Source organism: Oculina patagonica, chromosome 4, assembly GCF_052425735.1.
Source record: "Oculina patagonica isolate OP01 chromosome 4, crgOcupat, whole genome shotgun sequence".
Taxonomy (NCBI): Eukaryota; Metazoa; Cnidaria; class Anthozoa; order Scleractinia; family Oculinidae; genus Oculina; species Oculina patagonica.
In genome coordinates, this window is record NC_135761.1 from 40,777,326 (window position 1) to 40,801,394 (window position 24,069).

Here is a 24,069-nt window from a genome sequence, read left to right on the forward strand (position 1 = left end):
ACTGGAAACCAGAATGAAAGAACATCAGTCGAGGAACTCGTCAGCCATTCATGAACATTGTCGACTGGAGGGCCACTCGGTAGACACAAGCAAGGCAAAAGTGTTAGCCACCGAAATCAACACCTTTAAACGCGGGGTAAAAGAGGCCATTGAGATAAAACTCAGAAAACCTTTGTTAAATAGAGACAATGGTTTTGAATTAGCTCCAATTTATGACAGAATTTTAACTCCCCCGAGGCAGTGAAATGTCTTCTTAACATTCATCTTAAAAAACACCACCTCAGTGACTGATGAAGTCTGGATGATATCAGACGAAATATTTCACACTTTTAAATTTTATTTGCGCTCCGAGTTTGAAAACATTTTAAACCCTTTTAACTTGATTATTAAAGGTAATAAAATGGTTACTGTGCAAAGGACTAATTTGTTTAGTTATATATTTTTTGTTTATTTTTATTTTAAGTGAACAGCAATGTTTACAATATGACCTTCCTCGAAGACCTGCTTTAATTTTTGGTGACCCTACCCTTTTTGGTCACAAAATCTAATGACCCTGCTCAAATTTGCACCAGCCCTCCCCTCCCTGTAAGAAATGAAAGGTCCCTTGTTACCAAACTTTCCTGCAAATACAAACACTTTTTCAAATCATTTTGATGTGTATGGTAGGTACACAGAGATGGAATCATTCCTGACCAGTTATTTACCAAATACAGTATATTTATTGGATAAACCTTTCCTCACCACTCCACTTTCTTGTAAGTGTTTTTTAGGTTATTCTGGTTCTAGACGAATAGTGAAGCACAACATGGCAAGTGGTCCAGCCAGGAGCATTGTGACAAATACTGCTCCTGGCAATAACACTGCATTAGCCAAGGCCATCCTCAAGGACACAAATCCGAAGGACTTGATCCTGGTAGGAATTTTGAATAAGATCAAAATGGAAACAAGGCTGTATTCCACGGACCCTGGATGTCTCCTGAAGCGAAAGTCTCCAGCAGACATCAGGCAGTTAACAAATGAGCTGCTCTTCAGATTGCTATTGGAGAAATGTTAAATGGGTATGTTTTTCACATGCAAATTGTTATAATCGGACAAAGGACCTGTCAACGTGCTAATTACTGTTCATTTGACACAAGCTAAAGCAGAGAAGCATGAAAGTGCTGTGTTTTGTAATTTACATAAATGTCGAAATAACAAGAACCCGATTATTTAAGTACCACCAGATAACTTTGGTTTTAAAATGGTGCTTTTTGGCTTTTGAAGGCCAGAAACTTTGGCAAGTTTAACAATGAAATATTCTGACTTTTCTATTAACAGACGTATACCTGCAGTACACCCTTGTCTTCAAGAATGGTCTTCGGAGAGGAAACACAAGCAGAATGACAGTCCTTAAAACTTAATAATTATTATTTACTTTACTTTGTTTATTATTTACTTTCACTATGTCTAAAGTAACGTAACCTACAGTTAGAGCGAGAGAGGAGAGAAATATTGAGCCAGGACCAAGCAAGAAACAAGCTGAAGCTAGCAACCCTTTAAACTTAGAAGAGCACCAAGTCCTCCAATTTAGTCAAAGTTGTTGAGAGAAGTGAGTGTAGGAAACAAAGAACAGGGTGCGACAGCTGCAGCAGTATTTCTCTCTTTAGAACGCCAGAGGTTTATTGAAAGGTCGACAACATATAACTTCGCCAAAAACGATATTTGAAATGATTAGTGAAAAGGTCACAAGACGTTTTACACCGCGCCCTCTTAGCTTCACACCTCCGCCACCTATGATTTATTTCACCTCAGCGATAAAAGAACTCCAGTTCCATTTTATCTGTGATTTAATGGCTGCGGTCAAATCTACGACGTAACTAAAGTTTAACTATAGTTAGTCTCAAGTTACGCGACGTCATACCTAACTATAGTTAGTGCTTTCGGTCGTGTTTGCGGTCACACCAATGCAGTTAACTATAGTTAGTTCTGATTAGGTTGTGAATAATTTGGTATTTAAATTAGTTCATGACAGCCCTTGTTGTTTATTTGTGTCCAGTTGTTCCTCTATTTTTTCAATTTTTGCACGGCATTTCGGCATTGAAGAGAATAAAATAAAGTAAGGATGCTAGAAACCGAAGAATTCGAGCTTAATTTTTGCTAACATTGATGATATGTAATTTCTTGGCATGTTGTTTTTCTTGTTTTCCTTCCCTTGACGCTTTGTTTTGCAAATTTATGTTCATCTCGCACGTGCGAAATAAATTGTCGCATTCTGACTGGCTTTTCGTTTGCAAACTTAAGACTAACCCATGAACCTTGCTTGGGTATAACTATAGTTGGTGTGTATTGTTTTGGATCAGCGAGGCGTAAATTTTCTAACTATAGTTAGGGCAAACAGAGAAGTGGTCACATTACCGAAATAACTCACTATAGTTAACGCCGTCCTAACTATAGTTAGCAGTTGAGATGTGACCGCAGCCAATGACATTGACTGACTATCTGATTTGTTTTGCTTTGTACTTCTGGATATGATGAAAAGGACAACCTGGCTGGGCATGTTTGATGATGCCCAGTTTAATGTACCAACTGCAGAATTCCTGCTCCAGTTTCAGGGAGGTCTAACTACCAGGCGCGGCGCCTCAGGACCATGTAAACAATCCAGACGGGAGTTTAGCTCCACCGCATGCAGTTCAAGAATCACGGATGTTCCTCAAACCTGCCCAGTTGGCTAAGGGTGAGGAGATCCTTAGAATTGTAGACTTTATTGATAAGATTGTCTCAACTGTTAAGGACAGAACTTTATCCGAGATCGGCGCCACAAACCTAGTGGTATCTTACGGGCCAAAAACGCTTGAATCTGTCACAATCGCCCAGTGGGGTGATTGCTAAAACTAGAATTTTTCATACTTTACTTAGTGCCGGTAAGTTGCCATCCCCTCAGGATGTGCAACACTATTTAGCGTATACTGTAAAGATTATGGAGCTCAGCACCAAATTCACATGGAGCTCAGTCCTAAAGTACGATAATGAATTTCGCCACGTACAGGCTGTTTACAATTATCCTTGGAGCTATGATTCTCATCACCTCCACACTGTGCTCCTGGAGCCTTTAACTGTTAAGTCTACTACTGTACGAGCCCCTCTTGGCTCCAATTTTTCTAAGTTTAGTGGGGATGGGAGGACAATTTGCATCAATTTTAATTGGCCGAAAGGCTGCACTCTCTTTGAGTGCCACTTCGCCCATGTGTGTAACCGTAAGGTAAACGGGAAGGCATGTGGGCTGGCTCACCCCTCTTATAGTCATTCCTCCCATAGTCCTCCAGCGGGAGGGATGAGTTCCATGCAGGGGCAGAGGGGCCCAACTATGTCTAGCTGACTCCCACCTACCTCACCCTTGAACACTATTTTCTGGCTGGCAGAATTAATTGGCGATGAGGATGAAGCATTCCTCACAAATGGCATATGCAATGGCTTTCTGTTGGCACCCCCAGATTCCAAATTTATTCCTGCTCAACAAGGCAACTACAAATCAGCCACTAATGCAAACTCCAAAGCCGCAGTTTAGCAAACAATTTTGGAAGAAATTGCAGAGGGTAATTATGTTGTTACTAATTGCAAGCCTATTATAGTAAGCGCATTAGGAGCGATTCCTAAACCTGATTCTACCAAGTCCCCATTATTCATGACTGTTCTAGACCCATTGATTACATTCAGCAATCCTTTCAATTCCAAACTTTAGATGATGCTATAAAATTGCTAGGGCCAAATTATTTTATGGCAAAAATTGACCTTCGACACGTTTATCGATCCGTCCCTATTCATCACACAAATTTTGCAGCCACAGTTCATTTATGAAGTCCAATTTACAAATATAAAACATTAAAGCAAAATTTACTTACAAAAAAGAAAAAGATTAATAACCTCCAAATGAACATAAGTTAATAATTTTGAACAAAGTTACAAATGCCCATAATAATTCAAATCGGTTCTCAAAGCAATAAGTGCCCACAGCAGCTGAGTCAGGCAGACAAGAAAGTTTGGATTTAATTTTGGCAATAATGCATTTTAAAATTGCATGTTTGCTTTGCTTACAGCAACTAAAAATAAGGTGTTGCTGTCAATGAAGGCAAGCTAATTAAATTAATTTATTTGCCTTATCCTAGGAACTCAGGAAGAATGCAAAGATAAATTGTTTGACCTGGAAAATAAGATCAAGGCGTTCACACCAGTGTCAAAATATGGCCAAAAAACCTCCAAAACCTCAAAAGCACAGAGTAAGACAGAGGAGCCAGAAGTTGCTTTACTTGGTGAGTACATGGTGTACTTCAATTTAACCTATCACGGTAGGTTGTTTTAGTCCAAGACAATTAAGTTGTCAATTCTAGAACAAAAGGTTGGAGAACATGGGATTTCTCATGGATTGAAATTAATTTGACCTAAAATTAGTTTTTAACTACATTCACATACAGGTACGGGTTGTGGTTTAAGTTTCATACTTAATCTACTACTCAGAATGGAACTGTAACAGCAGTATTTCTTGTTGAATATACCGTGGGTTTAGCTCAAGAACGAGACCTGACGGGGCTACTGTACACCAACAAATGGTAAAGCTCCAAGATATCGGTCTTTCATCTTTCGTACAAGTGGAGAGATCTGATTACTTCTACAAAGCTCTTCCAACAGTTGTCAATGCCGATACCTTGGCTAAGTTTGGCGTATCTGTTGCAGAGTACACCTAAAGCTTCAACAAAACCGACGGCGGCCTCACAGATCTACAAAGAGAATCGGCTAATACAAGTCATCCAAAAGGGGATGAGTACGATGAATACATTTCCTCCCAAAACACACAAGGCTGACTGCCCGAACTGCATTATCTTGTTACTTTAAAAGCCCCTCTACTGCGTTTACCTTTACATTGAAGTATATTAGTTTCCTTTAATCTTTTGTTTGTCTAGGAAGTAAAAATAATTACTGCATATGTTAGGGAATTTGTAAAAATAAAGAGGAATGACGTTTCTGTTTTTGAAATTTTTTTTTTTTCGTTTTAGAGAGTATTTACGTTTTTGAATGACGCAAATTAGGAAAAGGAAATGTCATTAATTGTTCTGCGAAAAGATAGGAAACTGGATAAAGGGAATCTCTAAAATATTACAGGGGTGTTTTAAAACTTGACACACACCATTAGTTTTTTTATGTTGATTTTCTATCCCTTTTTGAAAGGAAATGTAACGAGACTTGTTTAACAAAGTCGGATTGGTTAATTTCATACACTTTAAATATTTGTTAATGGTTTTCATTGTTGTGAGACATTTTTTAAACATTCGTGTGAATTTTACGTCTTAGCCCATGATTGAAGCTGACACGTTTTCCAGAGATTTCGGCTCCAGAGCAGAGACAATTGTTCTTGCAGGGTTAATAATAATTATAAATCTTATTCTTATTTAAATTTAATATCGTTTATTTTAGTTTATTACAATGTAATATTAATTTCTCTTAGGTAGGTAGTTAGTCGCACGTAAACACGACCCCTCAAGCATGTATTTGCTTTAAAACAGATCATGGTTAAATAAAGGTTTATTATTATTATTATTATTATTATTATTATTATTATTAATTATTATTATTATTATTATTATTATTATTAAATGGATTCTTACTGATTATATTTGACATATATATATATATGTGTCTTAATTGAAAGGTTTACACTGAGTGGAGAAAGATAGCAGAAGTACTCATAAATCGTGTCTTCAAGGAGGAGAATGAGCAGCACTTAATTGACATTTTTGACATTAAGGTATGCCCATCAACAATAGTTTATTTATTATTTTATTTGCTTGTATAATTAATTATGATATTTGTATATTTATTGGTGTCAGATAATAAATTTCCTTTTACTATTTAGTGCAAAGAATGGGGACCGGTGACTATGGTCATATTACCATAGAACATGCAAGTATGTTGCTAAGGAAATTTCCTGAGTTTAAGGGAGTTTACAAATCAAGGTTTTGAGACAACACACTCCTCTCAGAGGTTGGCTACTCCAGCGGAAATCGTTTAAAAAGATGCATTCTCTATTGTCTACACCTACCCAGGCAAAACTCCCTGTTGCTGGGTTACAGAATGTGTCATATATTGTTGTTAGCGGGTTAAGTAAAAAGGTCTTAGCACAATTTGAATTTCCTGTAATCATAACATTTTTGTTCTTCCCTCTACCCTTGGATAACAACTCCTTCACAGCAGCATTGAAAAACTGTGGAGATATTGAATTATTTCTGAGAACTTCCATTGCGCACACTAGCCATTCACCATTACCCCTCTGCAATATAAAGGCAAATATACAAGGCACTATAACATTGAAGTATTCTAATATATGAACGCTATTTTTTAGGAAAATAAGGCAGCTGAAACAATCCAAAAAGCTTGGAGAACATTCCAAGTCCACAAAAGGCTTAAGAACAAGGAGAAGTCACGACTACATGTACCCATTAGTAATAACCCGCTAACAATCAAACGGCATGTTACAATAGATTAACGCTATATATATATACTATAACATTGAATTATTCTCATAGATTAAATATAAAACTATATTTTTTAGGAAAATAATGCAGCTAAAGATATCCAAAAGGCTTAGAGACGATTTAAGGCCCAAAAAACGTTAAAAAAAATCGCAAAGATCTTTGATTCTCGTTAATTAATGCAATATAAAGGCAAATATAAAAAGTACTACAGCATTGAAGTATTCTAATAGATTAACAATTTATTTTTTTAGGAAAATAATGCAGCTTAAGATATCCAAAAGGCGTGGAGAAGATTTAAAGCACACAGAAAGGTAAAAAAAATTAGCAAAGATCTTTGATTCTTGTAATTACTGCAATATAAAGGCAAATATAAAAAGTACTACAGCATTGAAGTATTCTAACAGATTAACGCTTTATTTTTTTAGGAAAGCACTACACTAAACTGCAATGTAACACAAAGCACTACACTGAACTGCAACATAACACACAGCACTACACTAAAATGCAATGTAACACAGAGCACTACACTTAACTGCAATGTAACACACCGTACTACATTGAATTGCAACGTAACACCTTAATCTGAAAAAAATACATATTTGCTCTGTTCCTTATTTAAGTTCTTTGATCGTGACTACCTCGCGCATGTTAGACTTTAAAAAGAACTGAAATGATTTGGTTAGTTTAGTAATTTCAGAGTTCGATTTGATAAATTTGTGTAAATAGATTAAGCCAAGCCTAAAAGCGGGGCTCCCAAGTTATGTTGTTTATTATTATTATGTCCGGCCAAAACCAGCGTAAGGTGACATTAATCATCACAGAATAATATTGAAGCAAACTGAGTGTACTGACAACGTTCTACTGATGAAAAATCTAGACTTGATCGAAAACTAAATCCTGAATGAAAACAGTTGCTTCTGCGTGACAGAAGAGACAACCAAAGTCCCCCAGCCCAGCAGTATTGCAACTTATCAAACATTTAGTCTTTGAGCACAAGGAACGCTACTATTTTCCCCTTAACGGAAACTGAGAAACGAAGCAAGGCACAAACAAAGAAGCTAGCCGCTACTACCATGTGGACAAGGCGTGACTCATGACGTGATTTCCTTATTTCACCAACGACTACATAGAAATCCCAGGGCATTAACAAAACCTCGATCGGATCGGACTTATTATCAAAACTGGGATATGAGACTGAGTCACTTAGACAGACGTAAAAGAAGAGGTTTTAATCTATTGAAATCGTCGTTCAGCTTTTTTAGTACTCTAGAGGCGTAAAACATCATTTCTGTGCTCCTAGCTCCCTGACTGTTGATTTGAGGAAAGAACTTGATCTTCAATCCATATGTACTGTACATGTACTTTTCAAGTCATTGTTTATTTAAGTTTGTTCTTATATATAAAAAATTCCAAATGGGAAAGCCACTGATAAAAACTAAGGGTGTATTAGTAATATCACTTCAACCAAAGAGAATGTTTACTACTTTAAGCTATAAAACAAGGAAGGAAGCCAAGCCAAGCCTTGTGATGCCAACGCTGGACTGGACCTCAAAACGTTTAAAGAGAACTATCCTGCTTGCGTGTCATGAGCATAGAACAAGTGAGTTCAAGATGTTGACAAACTATTAGAGTTACCCATTAACTAGACCATTGGATATCCTTATGGCCTGTTCGAAAGTGAGGCCAGCAACTGAACATGCGACTATTCCTACTCATTTGCAAGCCCTGCATGACAAAGGGACACAGTAAAGTTATTTAGGAATGTCAGTCATTCCAGCCGGTCCTGCAACTAACTATCACTCTCTAAAAGCTTGTGATATTGCATCTTTCAACTTTGTCTCTGGCCCTGCAGCAATGCACAGACTTTCTCAGTTAGAAAGGCATTGCTCGTCATCACATCAGTACTGCCAACACTACTCCGTCAGAACCATGCGGCAAATGCAGGATGTCTACTTGGTGGATTTTGTAGAGTTAATTCTCAAAAGCATTGTGTTCAGTACAAACATACGGGCCCAGGGAGGGGGGATTATAGGGGGCTGCAGCCCTCCCCCCCCCCAAATTTTGGGCAACTTTGATTTTTTGGGCAGCAAGCCAACATTGGGGCAAAGCCAGTTTTTAAGGAGGTTTTTTCCATGAGATAAATATTTTCTATTTAAACCTGAAGCTGGCGTGTTTAAGCCAGTTAAAGGGGATAATTTGTTGATATACATATCTGTATGTTTTTACTGTTGGGTACTGTACTGCAAATATCTGTCACAGTTAAACACCTGATAAAAAATGCTTCTCTACGTTGCTAAATTTTACAAAGTCTATGGCGAAATTGAAAATGTACATGAGTTTTCATTGTGTGCGCGGATTAGTCTACATGACTTTTTTTTGAAATGTTTGAGACAATGCAAGAGAATGATCTACTTGAAAAGTTTTCTTACATGGTTCATATCCATGCAGTGATACCTGCTACATCATGTTCTGCAGAACGATCATTCAGTGAGTTGGGCAGATTGAAAACTTAATTCCGCAGCACCTGACGGAGCAATGTGTCACTAAGGCCAAGTTAAAAAAAGAAACAAATACTTCTTGTCCCGTCCGCTTTTTTGGAGCTGCCTCTCTTTTTTTCATTATTTTTTTGGAAAAGTTAGAATAAACAAACCCAACAATGTTTACTTTCACTTTGTACGGAGTAAGACATGGCTTTTCTTCACTGGATAGGTCAATTACCTTGCAGGATTTATTTTGGATAGCCTGGCCTCGCCAATTTCACAATTGAGGAAAAACATCGATATTTGAACAACACAGTCGGAATGGAATGCAACTCAATAATACAAATCTAAAAAATAACAAAAAATGCGCCTGCGTGCTCTCTTTTTTATAGAAGTTCAGATGAGAAACATTTTACTACTTGGCCTAAATAATTACTTGTCATCGCACTTTTTAGCATTTAATGGGCATATTCCAACTCTGTAGTCATTGTCTTCATTTTCTTTTACCAAAGATAACAAACTGCTGTCAACCACAAGAAGCATCTTCAAGAAGAGTATGCTAGACTGAAACAAAAGGATAAGTATGACAATATTTATTCAAAAGAAAAGGTATGAATCAATAGTGACGGATATTTAACACTAGCAGTTGACATTTTAATAAGTTGTGGTTTAATTATATGTGCACTAGCAACAGCTAAGTAAGGCTCCAATTGTTAAATCCCAACTCAGGCCCAGATCTCTACCTCGATCGCGATTCAGTTTTATAAGCAGATCGGCATGAAATTCAATTGATTTAAATGAGTTTACTTCAAGGTTTAAATCTACACCATGTTTATAAACAACAAGATTGCAGTTTCATGTTTGACTGGAGATAAATGGAATGGCAAGGAGCCATCAGTTGAATGAAAATGTATTGAGCCAGTGAGCCCTAAAGCCCTAAAACCCGGGACAGAGCATGAGGGTTAAGTTTGATCTCTGCTGGTTTTCTGCCCTCGTGGTTACTTCGTGGTCAGGAAAAAAGGACAAGAGAAAGCCTGACAGTTTAAACGGTAAGTTGAAAGTATCCATTGTAATAAACAAATTAATAATGAGTGGATTCATGTATTGAAATGATTTTTATAACATGCATTGTAAAGAAAATGCTTTTTCCCGCCAATTTCTTCAAGGCTGGAGAACTTAAGTCAGGTTTCCTTCAGTTTATTGCTAGTTACTGTTATTTATTTTGCCTGGCCCAGTAGGTACAACTGACTTGCAGTAAATTTCACAGTTGTCTTGCTTTTAAAGCTTAATGATCAAATACAGAAGTTTGGCTTGTTGCATTACAGTTGCATGAAACTCAACATTGCAGATCAAACCTTGAGCCAATTGCATGTTTTTGCTATAAAATGTGCTCAATGAAGATTTAATTTGCTGACCACTTTTGGATCAAAGGTCCAAGTGTATATCCAGCAACACATGAAATATGAAGAAATCCTAATTAAAGACGTTTGGTTGATAAATAAAGTGGGGCTTGCAATATACGGCTGGGACATGAATTAGTTGGCGCAGAGACAGCGAATGATCCTCTCTAGCCATAGTTTTATTTTACAGAAAAATGTTTCTATCCAACTATTATTAGGTGTCTGATACAAGTCAGTAACAGTTCCAAGTTGTAAAGTTGTAAAGTTCCAAGTTGTAAAGAAGAGCTACAGAGAATAGAAGAAGACTCCATGCCCAAAAACACAAAAAAGCAAACTGCATGGGGCATGAAAAAATGTAATGAATGGCGAGACAAGAGACAAATTGAAGTCAACCTTCACTCAGTGAGTTCTTCGAGCCTGTGGCTCGGGCTAAAATGAGCCTGGGTCGGGCCAAAAAATATATTTACGCACGCGAACATCAACTCTATCGTTATTTTTAGTCATGCTATGACATCAAGATACAATTCGTATTCCTAACCTTCATATCGTGTTAAAACAAGAAAGCGGTCCTCCATCTTGCTTAAGTTCACAGTAATTTGCGGCTCAAATCATTAATAATTCACCCTCTATTTTTGCTAAGATAGAAACGTTCAGCCAAGCACAGTTCTCTAAAACTTTAAAAAATGTTTCCTTTTTGGCACTAAATGACCCTAGAGTGTAAGGGAGCAGCCGACCATTGAACGGCTTGTACAACTGAAAATATTCACGCTCTCCTGCTTCGTCTAATTTACTTTTTGTCATAAGCTCTTTTGGCGCCAAGGTTAACTGACATCATATATGCTGTTCTTTAAAACTTAATGTCGAATGCCTCTCCAACAAAAAGCAATGTCTGGCAAATCTCTTGTACCTTGTATTACAGCTCAATGCCATATAGCCATAATCCTCCAACCCATTATGGGTTGGTAAGAGGTAGCCAAGAAGCAACATCTTAGACATAGCCAGAATGAACAACCACCCATGTCGTCATTTAGGTAGAAGTAACCTCTCCTTTAACATCCCATAGGCTTGTGCAGAAACAACCCTCCAGAGCAAGGTCTCCTGTTGAAGTACTTTCGCTTCTGTACCCTTGTTCCCTCTTTGTATGGCTTAAACACCAGGAGTGATTGGGGAATGCTTATCACCAACAGTTTTAAACGGAATCTCCCCATAAGGGTGAAGGTTCAAAGACCATGTGACCAGCTTCAAATTCGGAATAAATACTGAGAAGCCTGGAGTTGTGTGGATCCCAGAGCACGATGTCCACGATACGACGTCCACGATGCGGATGGAATCCATTTAAATCGAAGAGGAGAAAAACTGCTCTTTATAGATTAGTCATACAACATTAAAAATGAAGTTTTGTTAAAATTAAATTTTCATAAATGCTAAAATTATACCAATTTTGAAATTAAATACAATTCTTTATTATGTTAAAAAGATTCAAAGGATATAATGTATATTAGTTGAAAGATAAAATAAGAAACCAAACGTTTTTGACCAAAAAGTCATGATCATCAGGGTTGATGTGTTTAATGCGTATGTTCCCATTGGGAACAGATGATTTAAATGAGCCAGCAGCGTTTTGTTTAGCTCTAGTCTCTAAACAAAGACTCAGGATCTTGTGTTTTCACAAATTGTGTTTCCTGGTGATTATATTCCATGTACAGTACTGTGCAAAAGTAATCCAAACGAAATTCGTCAAAATTTGTTATTTGTTCCTCTCTCTTTGGAAGAAAGGCGAGAGGATGACCTTCCGAGCCTCAACGCTGCTTTAGACGAATGGCAGTTCTTTTCAGAAAATGTCAGTAGCTTGGTATTGACAATGCCAGACCGCTTTAATCACTACAGAGTTATCAATCGTTTTTAATAATTGAAGAGTGAGTATTCAGTTATTATCATTATTACCTTTATCGCCATCATGATATTTGCCTCTTATAAAATCCGTGGCACTTTCCGCCATTTCGTTTTTCGTTTGATTCATTTGGTTGGTAAAACTGAAAATCTCTTTATTTTATATTTTCCGTTTTCGATAGTTGGATTATCTTTGTTTATTTTATCCTGCGCTTTCTCCGTTTTTCATATTTCTTTTTTCTAGAACCGTCTAATCATTTATTCTTTTACCCTTTTCTTTATTCAAATTTCTATTTTCCCTTTATCAATATTTTGTTTTTCTTTTTTCCTTTTTCTCTATTTCTTTTTTCATTTTACCTTCTCCCTTTTTACTTTATTTTTTTTCTTCCTGTTTTTTTTTCTGTATTTCTTTTTCATTTTACCTTTTTCCTTTTCCTTTCTGCCATTTTTTTCTTTTCTTTTAATCGCTTACCCAGTAACCTTTGCTTGCAAATTTCGCGCCATTTTTCGCCATCTCCAGGTGAGCTTCATTTGGTGTCTAGTGGTCTTCATGATCAAATTCTGACTTGGAGCACTTTGTGCAAGTCCAAAGCAGAGAACAAGTTCTTAAAGTAAAGCTCAATAATAGCACGATTACTGTGTTGTCCAAGGTGTTTAGCCTGCAGGCCGAAACGATCTATCTTATCTGTGATGACAGTGTGGTAATGCCCGATCCAGACACAATGGTTTTCAATGTTGCGGGCATATTATCCTTAATCTGTTACATACGAAGTACATGGTCAGCAAATAACTGGCAAGCACGACCCCATCGACAAGTGACCCGTTCCCTTTGGAAATCGTTATTCGTACCAATCATCTTATTTGGCCGCCGGCACAAGGCAAAAAGAGAGAAACCAGCTGCAGTAAGAAACAGTCGCTTCCCTCGCGACGGGAATTTACTTTCAAGTCAAGCAGAGAACATGTTTAAACTTAGAAATGGCACAAGAATATTATTATCTCCGAAGTTGTGGATGGTAAACCTTTACCCATCTATCAGATATACCCCACTCTCAGTAAATGAAACAGCATCGGTCGAGCAAGTCACACGAATGGTGGCCGGTTGAAGAGGAGGTTAGAACAAGTGTCATGCTGCTCGACAACAAGGGTTTGAGAATATGCCTCTGAATCAACGATAGAATAAAGGAGAAAAGAAAAAGAAATAAATAGAAAAGAAAATAGGAAAAAGGAAAAAGGTAAAACGAAAAACGGAATAAAGGAAAAAAGAAAATAGAAATAAAGAAAAACGAAAAAAGAAAAAAAGATAAATGAAAAATCGAAAAAGGAATAAAGAAAAGGATAAAATGGAACCAGAAAAAGGAATATGATAATTTAATAAAAAGGAAAGAGAAAAAATGGATAAAGCACAGGATAAAATTTTCAAAACTTTATCGCACTATCGAGAACGGAAAATATAAAATAAAGAGACATTCAGTTTTTTGAAACCTACTAATCAAGCGGAAAACGAAATGGCGGAAAGTGCCACGGATTTTATAATCATCGTAAAGTATTTCCATTTTTTTCGAAGTTTTCTCTCTTTCATTGCTTCTTTTTTGGTCTCGGATGGAATAAAAAATTTTTATGGAATATAACGTTTACGTCATTTATCTTTTAGCCTACGTGTAGCCGTACCCACCCCCCGAGGAAAAGCGGGAGGGGAAGGAACGTCTACGAAAACCTGGCGCCAATCGTGTTATGTGATGTCACACCTTTTGCATGAAAATGTATAATGGCCTTTCATTGGTTCACCATCTGGTCAATTCGTTCGAGTTTGCTGATTGGCTTAAATTAGTTCTACCTCGTTTTCATGACCTAAGTGGAACTGATATTGCAAAATGGCGGACATTGCGGAGGAAAGGAGTCAAAATGAAACGGTCTATGCCGCAGCTTTAGAGCAAGTTTGTGCGACATTTGGAGTACAGACATTGCACGAAGAGCAACGGAAAGCTTTAGATACGTTTTTTGAGGGTAAAGATGTCTTCGTTTCCTTACCAACCGGCTATGGAAAATCTGTTATATTTCAGGCGATTCCAGTAATCGCCTCGATTATTTCGAAGAAACCTTGCACCATTTTCGTCGTCTCACCACTGAAGGCACTGAAGGAAGACCAGGTCAAGTACCTGAACAGTCTGGGACTGAAAGCCATCGCGCTTTCGGAACAATCTGACGACAGTATACTCGAAAGAGTTATGATTGGGGAATACTCACACGTTTATGGCTCACCTGAGAGTTTTCTCGCAACGGACACGTGGAGAGATGTGTTCAATGCCACCACGTTCAAAACACGCCTGGTTGGAGTCGCTATAGACGAGGCGCACTGTATCAGTCATTGGTATGTTGTTTTGGTTATATTTAGTTCCATAACCAAGAGCTAACGAGCAAAAGAGCAAAAATCGAGCAAACGGCAAACATTTAATACAAAGCACAATTATCTTTGTTTTTCAATACCCTGGTAAATATGGCACTGTACTATGTTTTGCTGTACGTGAAATTCCTTGCTAATAATTCAAAAGCAATCAGCAAGCAGCAATTTACCTTCTAGTTTCTAAGCCTGAAAGTCCAGCTACACGTAGGTTATCTAAAGTTTGGATTGTTTGTTGTTCCCTTTGAAATTGTGTGATGTCTATGTTGTAAGTTTACATATAGATCTACCCGCTTGTGATGGGCCAACTACCCGCTTGAAGATCTGTTTAAACTGGTTGACTTCATACATACAACAAAGCAATCTTAAAAGTACCCTCAAAATGCAGGAAAATGCACCTACGAGAGTATAAAATTTCAAAATTTTCTGGGGGGGCATGCCCCCAGACCCCCCTAGAGGGGGAAGGCCCCTTGGGCCTTCCATTGATACCCGCCTGTTTTTATATTCTACCCACTTGTGCCAAAACTTATTGAAACCCCTGCTTAATAAGTCATACAATATTGGTTTATTGCATGTTTTTAACAGGGGTCTTCCTGGGGAGAGAAGTGTTCCATTTCGAGAGTGGTTCGGTAATCTTGGCGAGCTGAGGTCTCTCATCCCACAAGAAGCAAGATTGCTAGTAGTTACTGCCACTGCCACAAAGTCAACGAGGCAGAAAATATTCCAAACCCTCCAACTTGGACCCAAGACCATTGTTATTGAAAAAAGCCCTGATCGTCCAAACCTCAAGTACAGTGCAATGTACATCAGCAAGAGCCAACCATTCGAACAAATTTTTGGAGAAGTCATCAAAGAACTCAAGAAGCATGGCAAAATGGCATAAAGGTCAATGATTTATTGTCAAACAAGAAAGCAGTGTGCTTTAATCTTCAGAACATTCACTTTGTTTTTAGGAGAAAAGATGTTTTGTGGTGATAAACATCCTAAAAACCGAATCGTAGAGATGTATCATGCAGGCACTCCAACTGCTGTAAAAACACACATTGTCGAAAACATCTCATGTGATGATGGCCACATCCGTTGCCTAATTACAACTGTTGCGTTTGGAATGGGTGTTAACTGCAGGAAAGTAAGGAAAACTTACCACATGGGTCCAGCCAAAAACCTGGAATGCTACGTGCAAGAAAGTGGAAGAGGGGGAAGGGATGGCATGCCTGCAGTTTGTGTTCTTCTCTACAATGGAATACTATCAAACCATTGTGAACAGGATATTAAAGAGTACTGCACAACAGTGGAGTGTAGAAGAGCTGCTTTGTTTGCTCCATTTGGTGAGAAACCAAAAGAAATCATCCCAATACACGATTGCTGTGACAATTGTTCAAAAAATTGTTCCTGTGGCACAGCTAACTGTGACCAAGCATTTAATTTTGACATCTCACAAACAGCAGAACTTCCTGGCCCTTCAAATGTGACAACGAGAGCAGTCACTAAAGAAAACAAACTCTATTTGAAAACTGCCCTTGAAAATTTCAGGAAAAATGAAGTCAGCAAACATTCAGACAAGCTTGAACAGTTAGTTAATTGTCCAAATGTGCTGCTTGAACTTGGTGACTTTTTCATTAATCAAGTTCTGGAAAATTGCCACAAAATTTTTAATGTTCAAGATGTTTTTAAATATGTTGAAGTGTGGCGCAAAGAGCATGCAATTGCCATCCTTGACATTATCGGTTGTTGTTTTGGTGACATCCAAAAAGTGGCAGAACTTGATGTTGAGCTGATGGAAGATATTGACATTGACATGGACTGGGAAGAACTAAGGGATGATTCAACCCTACTGGATATGGCAGAAAGTTTTGATGATGGTAGCACTTACTGTGATGAAACCCTTATGGCAGCAACAAGTCTTAATAGTAGTAGTTTTTTGGGGAGCATTGTAAACAATTTACCATAATTTAAGTCAATTAAAAACTGGTCTTACACTGACTGAAGCACTGAACATAATAAACAATGAAGACCGAAGATGCTCGGTTAAAATGTCTTGATTTAATTGCTTTGTGAACATTGTTTATTACATTCAGTACTTCAGTCAGTGTCAGACAAGTTTAAAATTTGTAAAGCATATCCCTGACTGCGATTTTAGCATTTTATTAACACAATTTGGGGCAACAATATCTGAGCAGTAAAAAAATACTTTTAAAATTTCAAAGTATGATCATTTACTGATGTTTAAATTAGTTACATTGTAGCAGTAAGACAGTTTAAGATATTGCACGACACGTTGACATTTATTTTTGAGTTTGTTTTCGTTACATTCAAATGTCAGTCAGCAAGTCATAGAAGTTGGGATGAAATTGAAATGGCTTGTTTTTCAAGTATGTTTGATAATAGATTATGTTCATGTTATTTCTTTCAAAATAGAGTTGTCATAAAGGCCACAACATGTTACACTTCTTACAGCATTGAGTGTTCTTGTTTTTCAGTGTTAATAACAAATTTTTCCTTGGTTTATAATATTTGACACCCAGTGCGTAAAGGAATCAAAATTACTCTTAAAATAGATTGTTATTTCATATTATTTAAAATTCATATATTTTTTAATTCTTTAACTAATCCTATGTATATAGGAACCAATAGTAAAGGAATCACTGTATTTATTTTGAGCAATCCTGTATTGTGTGGTTCCAGAAAATGTCAGTACTCCTTCCTCAGAAGGTATTATTTCTTGGGTAGGGGGATCTCAAAGCCCAAAATCTTTAAGAAAATGCATGAAGCTTAATTGGAATTTCCAGAGGAGTGGGTCTTAGGAAAAATCATGCCTTCTATGAGATGGTGTATGAATCTTTTCTGGAACCACACATTGAGATCAGTACATACCACAGAGGCATCAGGTTTGCATGACAGGACTCTTTAATGGGATTGTGTGCACTGCCTAGGAGACATGTCATTGTCAAAGGAATGGTTGCAGCTTAATTATCTACACAACACATTACTGCAAATCTGTTGATTAGTGTGGGGGTCAACTTACAAATTCTTGTAACAGATTTCTATACATTATAGTATGTTGGGTAACTTTTTAAAAACCTTATGCAATTTTGCATTTGAGATATATTCTAAATTCTCAGATCATTTTCTGAGAACTATGTTTTCAATACTGTGAGGAGAAATTTGTTATTGATCACTGGCTTAAAGGGGCAAGGCCTTCTTTCAGACAATTAAAAAAGGACAACAAAAACAAATAATTTAACGGGCTCTTCTTTTGATTTTAATATACTTCTTATGATCATTGATCCACTTGTGCATGTTTTGTATGTCAAAGTCCCATAAAAACGAAGGCTTTATGCCATGATACTGGTGGTAGACCCTTCCTGGTATATGGCGCATGGCCTTGTGGTCTACAAGGTCCTTGACTACCTTCTTGAGATCTTCATCTGAAGACTTGACTACATGCCTTCCAGAACGCTTGTGAATGTGCAATTCTGCATCAAATTTGTCCATGAGTTCCTTTGTTATGGTTATTGATTTACATATCCTGTCTATAGACTTCTGGGAGGCATTTGGTCCGAGTTTCTTCACAGCATCTTTCAAAAGCCTGTTGAAGAACTCTAGAAGCAAATCTAGAGGGATGTTTCCACCGATGCCATTCCTCGACTTTGCTGAGCGATTCCATATCAGTTCATGGGCTGCCTTGGGACTTAACAGAGCATACACTTGAAACATCAGGTATAATGCTTCAAGGGAATACTTGGTGCTATGCTTGTCATTTCTCAGATGAGGTAGGAAAAATTTCCAACAGCGAAGAATCCTATCCCCATCCCCTTCACTGATTGCATCCTTAAAATTAAGAAGAAGAAGACCATACTCCATTAAAGCCTTTTGATAGGAAAGCATGTCATCACACTGGTTGGAATCCTCTGACTCTGCACTTTGATTTTGACTCTGTTCACCAACAATCCTGTTAAAAAGTTCAAGATTTCGAGCAGTGTTCACCACATAATCATTAACAATCTGACCTGCAAGCTCTTCTAGGTATCTCTTTTTGGCAACCTTAGAAGCATCTGCCTTTGGTACTGCCTCAGAGGTGTCATCAAGGGATTCAAGATTCATTATTTCTAGAGCAGCCGCAACCACTCTTGCTTTTAAGCAGAGGTTAAAAAAGCTGTGGGCTGGCTTCACCGAAGAGTCAACCTTTGCCTTTACATTTCGCCTGTTGATAAGATTGCGATCGCTGTATAGTGTGCATTTGTCTCTTGAAGAAGCTTGTGAGTATAGACGATCAAATGCAAGCTGCAAAAAGAAAATACTAAAACTAAATTGCTAATCATGAAATTAATAATATTGTTAGGCTCTGAGAAGTATCCATGCCTATCCCAATGTCGGTGCAAGGTCATTAGAAATTTCCAGGGAGAGCAGCAAAATAAACAAACATTATTTTTCCAGTTTATGCAAATAATAACTACCTGTTAGAACTGCAAACTATTGAGGTAGAATATACATTTTACCAAAAAACTCCCAAGTGCAACAAAAAATTTTGAACTTTTCAAAAATTAAATTCAACCCTCCAAGTTAAGACCTTTTTAGTTGCCATGGCGACGAATATTTTGGAGCTGGCGACTAAATTGCAACCGAAGTCGCCAGCCTGGCGACTAAAATGGAGAAGAAGGATTGAAAGCATGAAGCATTGAAATTTTTCACTGGCGACCAAACTCGAGCAGTCGGTGGCCAAATGGCCACTAAGGAAAAAAATAAACTTGGAGGGTTGAAATTTATTGGCAAGTGTAGATCGGTGCTTGGATATTTACCTGGAGAAATTTATTACTCGAATGCCAATCCGCAATTTGAAAGTTCAGCCCCTCTAAACGTTCCTCAGGTGTGAAACCATTACTCAGGGATGCATGGCCATTTACCGATCGCTCCACAGTTAGTTGGTCACCAACCAACCCTTGATCATCATAAGTCCTGTGCTCATTGTCACCAGAAAAATGTACATACTTATGGAGTTCTTTCAAAATTTCAAGTATCCCGTCCGCACTATTTTCGTTGTGGTAAAGTACACCAAGGAAAGTCTACAAAAAAAAAAAAAAATTAAATTAATAGAAAGAACATTTGGTGCTACAGTACCAAGATTTCCCCAAGTCATTTGCATATCATAAATCTCCTTTCAACCTGTTCATCCTGTATTGGGCTGTTTTAGTTTCTCTCTGCTACATTTAAATTACAGTCAACTCTTGCCTTGCGGACCACCTGCTATTACGGACACTTGCTATCACAGACAAAATTCAGATCCCCGGCTATAGAGGTTTGACTGGAAATGACTCCCGCTATTACGGACTCTAGCTAATACGTACACTAAACGAAGTCCCAAGCGTGTCCGCTATAAACAGAGTTGACTGTATATGTGTAGCTAGCTACTTACAGTGTCAGTGGCTTGAGCTGTTTCCTTTTGATAGCGATGGGGTATGTGCATTGTCACAACTTCCTGAAGATGTTTGAGACATGGTATATTTGCAGTAATGATTCTCGCCACCAAGTTAATGTAGTTTTCTTTCTGCTTTTGGTGCTCGGCTTGGTTTGGTACACAGTTTCCATTCTCAAGTAAAGAGATGTCACCCACAGGTCCAATTCGTCGGAGGTGTGCTCCACTTATCCGGTTTTCTGTGCTCATGACTGTCACATAGTGTTTATCTTTGTTTTGATGCTGTTCAGTCATGTGGTGAACCACCTGGTAAATGTCAAAATTGTCAAATGTGATCTTTCGCCCTTTATCAGGCTGGAGTATCACTTGAATGTTTTGAAAATTTTGTTTTGGATTCTCAGCGGCAGTGGTGGCTTGTGCTGAGTGGAGACCCTGCTCCAAAGAAGTACAAGTAGTAGTGACAAATTGATGTTGGGGGTGGACTTGCCCCCCCAAAATACCACCAGTTGGAGTTGGGATGACTGGCCCCAAAGAAATACCACCAGTTGGAGTTGGGATGACTGGCCCCAAAGAAATACCACCAGTTGGAGTTGGGATGACTGGCCCCGAAGAAATACCACCAGTTGGAGTTGGGATGACTGGTCCCGAAGAAATACCACCAGTTGGAGTTGGGATGACTGGCCCCAAAGAAATACCACCAGTTGGAGTTGGGATGACTGGCCCCAAAGAAATACCACCAGTTGGAGTTGGGATGACTGGCCCCAAAGAAATACCACCAGATGGAGGTTGGGGGTTGACTGGCCCCAAAGAAATACCACCAGATGGAGGTGGGGGGTTGACTGGCCCCAAAGAAATACCACCAGATGGAGCATCGCCCAGAATGCCATTGTTTTTAGCGACATGTACTTACAGCGCCCGATTTCAGGGTGAGCGGCATAATACCACTGACGAGTACCGCAAGATCATGTACTCTCAAAGGCTATTCCTTGTTCACATGTTTGTTCGGCCTGTTTGACTTTCAGCCCGTTCGTCTCTACCGAGCCTCATGCGAATTCTGCCAGCGCAAGTAATTTGTAATTTGGCGCATTGATCATATAAAACTAAAAAAAAAACAACAAACGAGCGCATGTTGTTGTCGGAACGAGCCGACCCACGCCGTCAGTGCCTCGTGGGATTTCGCATTCTATTGTTTCTAAAAATTAATTATTCAACTTTGGATTGATCAAAAGTTATAAATAATTGATTGTAACTTTTCAGTTACGAAAGAGAGCTTTCGGTCAATGCGCTGCAGTTCGCTTAGAAAAGACATTTCAATTGTGGGTTCCGAAAGCGATCGCGATCGAAGAGTATGTGTCTCAATTTTTGCGCATTCTGGTGTTATCAGTTTGTCACACTTCACTGATGCTTAATTGTCATAGCTTGGCCTCTATTGTTTATGAAAGCGGAGTTTTGAATTCATTAAAACGCAAGCGGGAATTTTAAATCAACTCACGGGGGTAGAATCAGACAAGTTAAAAAAGATAATGCTTCCAACCGTAGGATTTGCGCGAAAAAGCGGCAAGTAACTCTTGAAATGCTACTTATAAAAAGCCATATGAATGCTTTCCTGCTTAGTTCTTTTTTTCTCGAGATTTTCAACCTCAAAGTGTCGATCTCATACATGCAGAGCTGCAAAATAGCTGCATTTGAGGCTGAAAAAGATAATACTTCCCAAACATTAACAGACGTAAAAGTAGCCGGATTGTCTTTATTTACCTCATTTTTACAAAAGCCATATGAATGGTAACGAGTAAACTAAACCGTTTTCTTGTAAAAGTAGAATTCCCGAGCAGTGGTGACCATTTTGGCCGACTTTCTTTGTTATTACGTGTTCTTTGTCTAATGAGCTTTTGAATTTTCGCGCGAGAAGGGCTTCTAAAGTCCCGGATGTGTCGCGGCATTCTGGGCGATGGGTCGGGGGTTGACTGGCCCCAAAGAAATACCACCAGATAGAGGTCCGGGGTTGACTGGCCCCAAAGAAATACCACCAGTTGGAGGATGGGGGTTGACTGCCACCAAAGGAATGCCAGTGGAAGGTTGTGGGCTCCCCGCCTGTCCCAAAGAAATAAAATTAGGAGGTTGGGGATTACCTGGTCCCAAAGAAATGCCAGTGGGAGGTTGGGGGCTACCCTGTATTAAATAAAAACCAGTGAGAGGATGGGGGTTACCCTGTCCCAAAACAAAAACAGAGGGATGTTGTCGGTTACCCTGTCCCAAAGTAATGCCAGTGGTATGTTGCGGGTTACCCTGCCCCAAAGAAATACTAGTGGGAGGTTGTGGGTTAACTTGCCCCACAGAAGAACCATTGGTGGGTTGTGGATCTTCCAAAGAAATGCCAGTGGAAGGTTGGGGGTTAACTTGTTCCACAGATGTATCAGAGGTAGGATGGGGGTTAATATCACTTGCAGACTGTGAGTGGAACAAATTCAGATATTGGCACTCATCTTTGACTCGCTTCTTGATTGCAACGTCAAAGTCTTTTCCAAACTCATCCAGCTTTGTGTATAAATGAGTGTGGGAAGTCATTAGACGCAAGGGGCTTAGTCTTTGCATTGTGGCCTAGATGAAATAAATAAGTAAAAATACAGATTCAACACACATGCATGATTTTTGATTAAGAACTTACCAACAAACATGTTACTTATTTTTACTCAGCTCAATTAGCTTTTTAGTTACTTACTGAGTATCACTTTTTCGTATTAATATCCGTTTGTAATTCAAATCTCTTTTTTTTTTCAGGTAATAAAGCATGTAATTGTTGTTGATATTATTATTTCAAATAGGGGTGGGTACGGCCACACATAGGCTATTACAAATTGCTGGGAAAATTGTTTAATAAGGTTGACAAGGTGACTTTGAGAAATTACATAAATTAAGTGATCAATTGATGCATGATATATCTGCACTGTAAGTGCCAAAAGGATATAATTTCTATATCTGGGGAAACTTGATTAATTTCACAAAACTTTGAAAAAATTCACCCGAAGAAATCTTATCAACCTTGTCTTTAATAACCTAAAAATATGCACTTACCATCCAATTGGAGTGATATCCAAATATGCTAAGAAGAAGCTGCACTCCATTCATGTACTGCGATCGATTTCTTAAGCAAATAGCTGCTGCCATCCCAACTGATTGTTGCCAAACACTATCCTTACGCCTGTTGACAGAACTGACCTGAAGAACGGCGTGTAAAAATGGAGCTTTGGATGATAATTCATCGTTAAATTTCTCAAAAGTAAAATTTAACAGTTTTTTTTTATCAGGCGACCTGACACAACTTGGCTCCTTTTTAGAACACATCGACGTGCACTCCTTGTCGATATCCTTTAACACGAGAAGCTGCAACTCTTTCTTTAAATTTGGCGATCGCCAGGCAGCATTGGCAATCTGCTTAAATAGGTGCCCCTTACAAGCATCTTTCCGAGGGATTCTAGCTGCTCTGGCACTTTTCTATCGAGCTTATTGGATGGCCATTCTATTCGAACACGCACTGATGTCGAAGAAGGCTTGTCGCTGGCCTTTGAATCTACTCGCTTTTTCGGCGTCGAAGCTAGCAGAGGCGAAGGGAATGGTTCAAAAGCGGCAGATTGTTCATGTTGTGTGTTATCGTCTTCCAATCTTGGACGTTTCGGCGAATTAGCGATCTGTGATGGCGGCTCCTTCGATTGGAAAACAAGTCCCGTTCTCTCCAGATTTGCAGCATAACTAACCCTCATTGATTCTTTTAATTCGTCCAAGCTCTGCTGTAAATTTTGTCTTTTCTTAAGTACGCCATGGCACTGTCTACAAATGTACTCTGACAGCGTGTACACTTGAAAATCCAAATTTGCGAGCGCGATGTTTACATCGAAGATCGTCTTCTTCTTGCTGTTCACCAAAAATCGCTCGTAATCCTTCGTAATTTCTTTAAAACACAGTATACAATTGAAAGAGGACATTGAAT

At 38.4% G+C, this 24,069-nt stretch overlaps 3 protein-coding genes and 1 long non-coding RNA gene across 4 annotated transcripts; 2 read left to right on the forward strand and 2 right to left on the reverse strand.

Moving 5' to 3' along the window:
* Positions 1-2,124: 2,124 nt before the first annotated feature.
* LOC144650280 (uncharacterized) lies at positions 2,125-4,867 on the forward strand. Its single transcript, XR_013570070.1, has 3 exons — positions 2,125-2,713; positions 4,143-4,286; positions 4,708-4,867. It is a non-coding gene; the product is annotated as an uncharacterized LOC144650280 (long non-coding RNA).
* Positions 4,868-14,144: 9,277 nt separating this feature from the next.
* Positions 14,145-17,148, forward strand: LOC144647890 (ATP-dependent DNA helicase RecQ-like). The gene is made up of 3 exons (XM_078507577.1): positions 14,145-14,641; positions 15,257-15,535; positions 15,581-17,148. Exons 1-3 carry the CDS (start codon positions 14,145-14,147, stop codon positions 16,620-16,622), a joined length of 1,818 nt encoding a protein of 605 aa, XP_078363703.1. The 3' UTR covers positions 16,623-17,148.
* Positions 17,149-17,911: 763 nt separating this feature from the next.
* LOC144647891 (uncharacterized) lies at positions 17,912-20,530 on the reverse strand. Its single transcript, XM_078507578.1, has 3 exons — positions 20,085-20,530; positions 19,471-19,734; positions 17,912-18,955 (listed from the first exon to the last, which is right to left on the reverse strand). Exons 1-3 carry the CDS (start codon positions 20,376-20,378, stop codon positions 17,912-17,914), a joined length of 1,602 nt encoding a protein of 533 aa, XP_078363704.1. The 5' UTR covers positions 20,379-20,530.
* Positions 20,531-21,998: 1,468 nt separating this feature from the next.
* On the reverse strand, positions 21,999-24,064 carry LOC144647892 (uncharacterized). Its single transcript, XM_078507579.1, has 3 exons — positions 23,618-24,064; positions 23,157-23,513; positions 21,999-22,682 (listed from the first exon to the last, which is right to left on the reverse strand). The coding sequence occupies exons 1-3, from the start codon at positions 24,062-24,064 to the stop codon at positions 21,999-22,001; spliced, it is 1,488 nt and encodes a 495-aa protein (XP_078363705.1).
* Between the last annotated feature and the right edge of the window lie 5 nt (positions 24,065-24,069).

Coding starts and splice junctions, on each gene's coding strand:
- LOC144647890 (XM_078507577.1), top strand. CDS start 14,145: ATGGCGGACATTGCGGAGGAAAGGAGTCAAAATGAAACGGTCTATGCC. Junction 14,642..15,256: donor GCGCACTGTATCAGTCATTG/GTATGTTGTTTT, acceptor TGTTTTTAACAG/GGGTCTTCCTGGGGAGAGAA. Junction 15,536..15,580: donor GTCATCAAAGAACTCAAGAA/GCATGGCAAAAT, acceptor TTGTCAAACAAG/AAAGCAGTGTGCTTTAATCT.
- LOC144647891 (XM_078507578.1), bottom strand. CDS start 20,378: ATGACTGAACAGCATCAAAACAAAGATAAACACTATGTGACAGTCATG. Junction 19,735..20,084: donor CAGCTCAAGCCACTGACACT/GTAAGTAGCTAG, acceptor TTTTTTTTGTAG/ACTTTCCTTGGTGTACTTTA. Junction 18,956..19,470: donor CGAGTAATAAATTTCTCCAG/GTAAATATCCAA, acceptor TTCTTTTTGCAG/CTTGCATTTGATCGTCTATA.
- LOC144647892 (XM_078507579.1), bottom strand. CDS start 24,064: ATGTCCTCTTTCAATTGTATACTGTGTTTTAAAGAAATTACGAAGGAT. Junction 23,514..23,617: donor ACAAGCCTTCTTCGACATCA/GTGCGTGTTCGA, acceptor CTATTTAAGCAG/ATTGCCAATGCTGCCTGGCG. Junction 22,683..23,156: donor GATATCACTCCAATTGGATG/GTAAGTGCATAT, acceptor TATTTCATCTAG/GCCACAATGCAAAGACTAAG.